This window comes from Micropterus dolomieu, linkage group LG04 (assembly GCF_021292245.1).
Source record: "Micropterus dolomieu isolate WLL.071019.BEF.003 ecotype Adirondacks linkage group LG04, ASM2129224v1, whole genome shotgun sequence".
Lineage (NCBI taxonomy): Eukaryota > Metazoa > Chordata > Actinopteri > Centrarchiformes > Centrarchidae > Micropterus > Micropterus dolomieu.
The window spans coordinates 8,098,574-8,106,861 of record NC_060153.1 but is presented as its reverse complement, the minus strand read 5'-3'; the positions used below and the strand labels follow the sequence as shown (position 1 = coordinate 8,106,861).

Below are 8,288 nucleotides of genomic sequence, written 5' to 3'. Positions count from 1 at the left end.
GCCACCACAATGTGAGAACAATGTGAGATTGGCTGTCTGGTCACCATGGCAGTCAAACCAATAAAATGATGTGAGGTGTGACTGCTAGAAAACGAGCAAGCAACATGTCCACAGACACAGTAAATACGGAACTGTGTGTTTTTGTGCTGCTATGTTGTATTGCTCATTTTCCCATCTTCTGGGAAGTCACTTCCTCCAGGGGCCAAAGACGAGGCGAATCGCTGGGGGGCCCCGATCACCCGGTCCTGCTCTTGTCCTCCTTTTCCTGGTGATTCTTGTTTTTTTTTTCTGAGCTTCGATTGGCTCAGGATTTCGCCCCCTCACATTCCTGCTCCGTGGACAGGTCCACTTCAGATATGCCTACCTCCATGCCCATGATGATAGAAGTGTCTGAATCACTGCTCAGCGGAGGCTGGTGCTCACCTGAGCGGGGAGAGAGGGAGGTAAATTATTGCTTGACAGGCCACTGCAGGATGCATATATACCAATCTCTGAGCATGGACAATATTCTATAGTCAAGATGTTGAGGTGGAATTCTTTGTGTCATCGTCATTTAACATTCACTAACTTTTTTGGCCACTTGGGGGCAGCCGAAACAAGTTCTCAAGAAAACACTGATATTTTACCTTTATCAACCTTCTGAACCATTATCGCGTCTCACCTCTCTCAGTATTTGTGTTTCCATCCACCTGTTTGTGAGGTGGAAAAGTTGCGATAAAGTGCAATGGAAACAGACTTTAGTCATGATCATGAGTCCATGTGGACTGATGAGACAATAACGTTCCTCAAATTAATACATGAAACAAATACCATATTTCCATCATGTTTTCTACATTGTTTTCATTTGTTTGTGCTTTGACCCAATTTAGGAAACAAAACTACTTGCTTATGTGTTGGAAAACAGTAACTTACGTAACGTGTATTGAACTTTGGTGTATGCACTGCGCGCAATTTAAAAATCTAAAGTCGTGTTATTTGTATTTGTAAGCAGATTGATGAGAGCGGGCTAAATATTCACAAAACAGTGGATAGAAACACATTCATTTGCATTTTCTTTTGCTGATTTTCAGGAAATCCACTTTAGAATTTGCACAGAATTGGATGGATGAGGAAGAAATGGTCTAACACGTTGATGAGTTTCCTTTAATCTTACGGACAGCTTCAGACTGCTGCAGCCTAATATTACCTTTAAACGAACTTTGCTTACATAACCCCCCCCCAAACTATAAAACAGCAACAAGCAAGTCCCACATTCCAGCAACAAATCAGGTACTTTTCTGGGACCCTGATTGCAGTACACACCCAGTAAATGGCTGACTCTGGAAAGAATGATAGCTGTAATACCATTAAAGACAGCCCTCATTATTCAGGCTAAAGATGCAACACAATCGGTCCTCTATCACTGTCAACCACAGCAACAGAAATCCTGACAGGCTTGTTCATCGGCTTGTTCATCTCATGCTAACTGTCTGTCGGTGATATTGTCTCCGTTAGCTCAATATTGCTGTGACATACGACAAATTACATCCAATTTACAAACTAATTAGTCTCGAGGAGAAAACCCGCATGTGCTGAGCTGATCTACTGCTTGTCAAGCACACAAAAGTAAACATAAGTCTTTGTGCTTGCAGATTCTTCTGAGTGCCTTGAAGAAGAGTCCCTTTAAGGCAAATTGTAAAGTACTATATCACAATGATGTATTTTTTTAATCTTCAGTATTTAGCTGAATAAATACTAGATTTATGTTTGCCTCCAATTAGTGCCGTCGCATAACATTCATTCATCCATTCCTGTGCTCTGGAAGCAAAATGGAGCACAACATTAACATGAACATAACATTATGTAGCTAAAACTTTCATTGTTAAAAGACAAAGTGATTTCTTCAAAATGCAATAACAGTCCAAAATCTCAAAATCATAAAAAACAATAAGATAAAGAAAATTTGCACATTTCCATATTGAACTGAACTTTCAAACAACTCGTCAATTAATTGTCTTATCATTGCAGCTCAATTTATTACTTTAGGTTAGAAAGCTGATGGAACAGGTACTTCAAGTCCATCAAAACTAAACACGTCACATAACTCTTCTCCAATATAACTAGCATTATTCCCCAAACGTTTTTAACTATCAGGGTGATGGTCTTATGTTTCTGGTTTCTTCATAAAGACTATCAAAATTGTTTTTACAAAATACGTTTCATCTTTAGCCATATATGGCTAAACAAGATGAATCTCCATTTTCAATAGAAAATAGCAAACCTGATCATCTTTCAAAACACGGTATGCTCAAATCTCCTCCTATTAACACTTATGACTAACACTATGTGACTAACACAACTACAGATGACCAGTTATATTGTTTAACTTTGAGAACTAATCCACGGAACTGACTAAAAAGGGCTTCAGGTGATACTGTACAACCATGACAGCAAGAACAAAAGGTAGGAAAACAGTTTTTTTTTTTTTTTTTAATTAAATGATACAAGAATGGCAAGGGAATGTGAAGAAGAATTTCCCAAAAACTCTCCCTGTGTTTGAAAAGTGGAATTCTCTGGGCAGCATATTATAGGGAAAAAAAAAAAGTTACAGCAATCTAGTCTACACAATCTGTATACATTGCATACACAGAGCATACATTCATGTGACATGCCTTAGAGAAAATATGTCATAAGATAAAAGGAGAAAAAAAAAACAACCATGTGATATTCATTATATTATTTTACTTTTGAGATTTGGAATTATGCAATTTATGCTACGTGAGAATAAGTATGAAATTGATCGTTGTAATGAAAAGAAGGGGCGAAGAGTTCTTTTTAAGGAATTATGAACAAATAAAAAAATCTGGAGATGGTTCAATTGATAAACAATGGGGAACACTGGGGAGGCTGAGAGGAATGTTTTTGATGTATAAAAAATCATTTTTGTTTCTGAATATGGTTTATGAGCTTAAGCTTGGTCTACTGGGTACCAGACCAAGCAATATTACAATAATTAATTGTTCAGTAACATCAGCATGGTTGCTACCTCAGTATTGATTAAGTGACGGGTTTTGCCTACTATAGCAATACTCTATTGTGGTTATGGCCCTGATATGAGGTTTCCAAGATAATAATTCATCACGCTGAAAGCCAAGGAATCGCGTAGAATGCACATTAGTTAAGGGGATGTTATCCCTGACTTAAACCAAAAAAGATGACCTAGTTTAAAAAAAAAAAGAAAAAAAGGTCATATTATGCTTTTTGGCTTTTCCCCTGTCCTTTATTGTGTTATATATCTTTTTTGTGCATGTAATAGGTTTGTAATAGTAAAAAGCTCGAAGTCCAGCCCAAATGGAGTTCCCATCTCCCACAGAAAACTCTGCCTGAAAACAGTTTGTTTGTAGTCCCTTTCAACCCTGTGACGACACAAGGATGAAAGCAAAATGCGGGTCACACTGCTTGCCAAGCGGCTAGTCTGACACGCCCTCAAAAACATACGGTGGAAAAACACTGAGCTGCAGCACACACCTCTCTACTCCCTTCCAAACACTAGCTACCCTCCAGGCAGTCAGTGGACATAAAGTTGTTACTGTGATGTAGAGACAGAGCTCAGTTAGAACTTTATGGATGAAAGATACATTTGTTTCAGATTATATTTTTAATTACTCTGAAACTCTTGCTCCAGTCCATGTTGCTATGTTGGTAAGGGGAACATTTACAGCTGAACCAAAGCCGTGTCCTTGGATAAGTCCAATAAAATAAAAAATACTTAATGTGCTTTCCTTTCTATCCACTGAATATTTCATTAATTCAATTTGTAAGCGGCATACATGTTGACTGTTTCTTTCTAAACCCATAGTGATGTGTATATGTAACACTTCATTCATCAACCTAAAATTAGGAAACTGCTTATATTTATTGTTTTTATTGGGGATACAATTTATTGTATGTAACTTTTATGTTTAGTCAATTCTATAATATTTAATTGGGCAAGATTAAATGGAGTCTATTAAAAGGTCCATTTCTTTGATCATACAGGGCAGCGTTTGCACGTAATAAGCCAGAGAGGGTGTAGGAATGTTTTGGTAAATAGTGTCACATTAGTTGGGTGAAGATAATGTCATGGTATTTGGTAAAGATGTTAAAAATAGTCACCATATGTATTGGCGTCCTGCCTTCACTCATGCTGTGTGGTTTCTGTCATCTGCTGAAGCTTTCGGTGTTTCCTGGAATGAGGTCTGCTCTCTTCTTCCTTAGCAATTCAGCAAAGTCCTCATTTATATAAACTGTAGTGTTCTTGAGGTGAGCTCTCACCTTGGCAAGAAGGAGTTCTGTGTCTTTGTACCTTTCCACTACATTTTGTCTACATTTCCAGTGCGGTGGGCTCTTTCAATTTCAGTAGACTTTGGATCAATTTTCAGTTTAACAGTCTGTTCAGTATCAAACCAAGACTCACAGGCATTGTCCTGCATCAACCCGTCAATAATTACATTGTTTTGTCGACTCTGGTTTTTTAAAAATAATTCATTTAGGATATATTTACTTTCAGAGTTCATTCACTGAGAGGATAGAGACTGCAGTTGTGATTAATATGACCCCAACATTCTTCTCCATCTCTCTCAATTCATCAATTTGGGATTGAGAGAACTGACATTTTGAACCTCTTTCATCATACCATCAATTCTGGAAAGTTTTCTTTAATGTGCAATTTTACGTGACATTAAGAATGACTGGACAGAAGATAGACACAGGGAAGGAGAAAAAAAAAAAATGAAGAATGTGAGTTTGGCTTACAACTAAGTCAGTCAATTACTACTGGTTGTCAGGTCGAGACTCCTAATACACTGTGGGTCCGATTTACTAACATCCTACTAAATTGCGTGTGCATTCTAAAATATTGTGCAATTTTAGTACCTGTTATGGGTGATTTACTAAGAATTATTGCGTAGATGACAACAGGAGCAAACACAATGGAGGTGGCAGTATTTAAATGAGGGTTTTGTGCATTTTAATGGTTTCCGCCATGGAGAGTCGGGAGGGAAAGCAGCCACTGCGTAAAAATCTTGGTTTGTTTCGTCCCGAGTATGTGGAAATCGTATTGCCCATCCTGCCTGAGATTGCAGTACTTGGGACAGAACACCTGGAAAAACTGCTTTGGGAAACCCCAGCAGAAACAGCTACAGTATGCTGGAATGACCCAGACGCGAGGAAATGCCAGCAGATCATGCTTCAATCCAGCCAGAGGGAACAATCACTGACCGTCCGCACCGTGCCCGGTCACTCCGTGATCTCCTGTAACTGGCCCTGTACACTCCACCCCATCTCCGATACCTACAATTGGTTGTGTCGCTATATTACGACCGGCGCGCTATGAACAGTTGGTGATCGTTCCCTCTGGCTGGATGAATTTTACGTGTGATTAATTCACTGCAGCTGGGGGCTCTCCACAGCGCTACACAACTTTCTAAATTCTTCCATCTCATGGAGAAAATAAATCAGGTCGAAACGAAATTTGCTTTATTGGCATGAATGGTCATACAAGAGTATTGCCAAAGCTAAAGGAAAATACAATAAAAACCAATTCAATTCATATATTTCGCCGAATAAATAAAATAATTGTATTTCAATACATTGGATATAGAATAATATTATCTAATATTGTTATTTTCTCTACGTTTTCTTTCATTACGGCTCTGTCTCCTTCTGGCAACAATAACACAAGCCATCTCTGCGCAACACTTGGCGGTTTGCACCTTCCTCTCAAACGTATTAAATATAAATGCTGTTGTACTCACATGAAATTGCGTTTAGCCTTGGTAGATCACACTGCGTGTAGTAAATAAATGTATTTGCATGTTACCCTCCCACTAATTTGCACAATAAAATTGAAACGCCCCAAACTGTATATTCATTAAGGCAAAAGTACTAAATGAACAACAGGCGCTATCTTGCACTTTTGAAAGACTTCATTCTGCGTGCACACCATTAGTACATCAGCCCAGGTGTTAATTTGCTGGTGATATCCAGTTTGCACACGTTTTTACTCACGCAAACCTTTAGTAAATCAGGCCCTGTAAGTATGGATACTGTTTGTGCCAGTAAGCAGAAAGTGTTGGAGCCGGTCTGCCGTGCTGAGCAGCAGGACTTTGGCACAGTTTACTCAGTTAATTGATCTGTTCTTTATCGTTCCACCCTGCTCTTTCCAGGTCTTCAAGCAGAGTTTGAATATAAACCCTACAGTGAGCATCTGAGTGATCAAAAAACAGCCGGAACAACAATAAAACCACTAGGTTTACATCAAGCTTAATTAATAAACAGACCAGACTCGGTTACGATCCACAAATGGCCTGAATTTGACTTTTCATGGATTTACAGATTTGGCGTAAAAGTGAGAGCTTTTTCTTCTTCTAAGCCCAAATGCTTGTGAGCCCAAATGTTACAACTACTCTTTTTCTGTTCTCTAAAAAAATAAAAATATAAAAATCCTGTGTGTACAACACACTTTAACATAACAAGTATTTGAGGGTATGTGGGTTAGGTTGAGAGTTTCTGGGAAGGGAATGCTATTCTTACCCTCCTGTATTACCCAGGAGGGTCTGAACCAGGGAATATTGACCAGGTGGCTGGTGGCCTGCTTTCGACCTCATAAACTATTCAATCCTCAAATGATAAGACTGAAGAAAGGGGTATAAAACCAGAATCAGCATACTGTTAGAAAGCTGGGAGATGGGGGACAAAAAATCTTGTCTCATCTGTTTCTTTCTGCAGAATTGTCCCAAACTATTTTCAAGCACAGGACACCAAAATCAGGCAACAGTCAAAGGCTGTGGATTTAATAATGGAGACACAAATAAATGAACAGAGAGACACTGAAGAGCAGTTGGTCATAACTTTATCTGCATTAATCCATCTTAGTTTTATGTCAACATCCCTTTTTCACTGACTGTCAGTTCATTCACTCTGTTAAAAATGTGTGAAGTCTGTACTCACTGCTGGCGATGATGCGGCTCTCATTCCCTGCTGGAGGGTCTGTCTCTGCATTAGGATGGAACTGCTGTAGGTCAATCACTCTTCCGGCTGGATCCAGAACCACCGAACTTTCGTTAACTGTGATTTCACTAGCCCCACTGATGGGGTTTGTGGGTGGACCTCCGACAGATGTCTCGTAGTCTGGAGGAATGTCGTCTGAACAGTCAGGGTTCAGCTGTAAAATGTAAAAAAATGTCTTTACAAGTATTCGTCGCTTTAATGTTTTGCACTTCAGAATTACTTTAGTCTTGATGAGAAATGAGAGCAGTGAATTTTACTTTTTCTATATGTATGTATGAGGCAAAAATGACCACAATAAATCAAAAAGGACCTTACTAGGATTCCCAAAGCTTTAAGGATGTTCATTTTACACATGGGACACGTCCGGTGGTCTTGTAACCATGGGTCTACACAGTGCTTATGGAAGACATGTCTGACCAAACAAGAAGCCAGTGCAGAAATTATTAATTTGAAAACAAACGACAGCTACAATGCAGTGCACAGTGAAATGTGTAGATACCGTAGCCATGGTGCATGTGTTTACTTTTTACGTTCATGTAAACAACAAATACAGACGCTTGTTATAGTATGTACAGCAAAGATCAAAACTTGATGTCAGGCAGTTTAACACAACGTCACTCAATACAGCATCTCCGTATTGGTTTAATAAAAAGAGGAGCATCAGTATTTTTGACAGTATTGAAAGTCATACTGTAAGGATTTCTAAATACTCTGGTATACTCCAATACTGTGATACCGTCCAAGCCTAGCGCACAAACATTACCTGCATGGTAATATCCTTACGACATCATTAGGCTTATAACCTTCAATGCAAACTGCACAGTTGTCAAAGTCTGACTCAGTCTCCTGAAACACAGAACACAGAAATTAAAAAGACACAAAATGACAGACCAACAAATATCTATATACCAAATAAAACATAGACAACCACACACGCACACACACACACACACACACACACTTAAAGTGAAATGTACTGTTTGCTGTGAGGGGAACATCATTTACCTTGTCTCCTTTCTTAATGGTGCGTACTTGCAGCTTACTCATGGCCTTTTTTGCAGCATCTCCTAAACGTCTCTGATGACACAAAAAAAAAAAAAAAAAAAAAAAAAAAAAAAAAAAAATTTAAAATTAATTTTGCATTTCTATTTTAAAAATCAACCATTGACTCATCATTTAAAGGCATAATTGTTATTTGGCTAATTTAATTATCTTATTTTAGAATGAATAAATCAAAAATTACCTTTTTAAATTGGTTA

General features: G+C 38.4%; 1 protein-coding gene across 1 annotated transcript in view; it reads right to left on the bottom strand.

Annotated features, from left to right (window-relative positions):
* Nucleotides 1-289: 289 nt before the first annotated feature.
* Nucleotides 290-8,288, bottom strand: part of rnf150a (ring finger protein 150a) — a 17,413-nt gene continuing 9,414 nt past the window's right edge. Inside the window, exons 3-7 of the mRNA XM_046046567.1 lie at nt 8,035-8,106; nt 7,793-7,875; nt 7,345-7,441; nt 6,970-7,183; nt 290-423 (exon numbers count right to left, since the gene is read on the bottom strand). Coding sequence (XP_045902523.1) covers nt 305-423; nt 6,970-7,183; nt 7,345-7,441; nt 7,793-7,875; nt 8,035-8,106 — 585 coding nt within the window. The 3' untranslated portion in view covers nt 290-304. The remainder of the gene's footprint in view (nt 424-6,969; nt 7,184-7,344; nt 7,442-7,792; nt 7,876-8,034; nt 8,107-8,288) is intronic.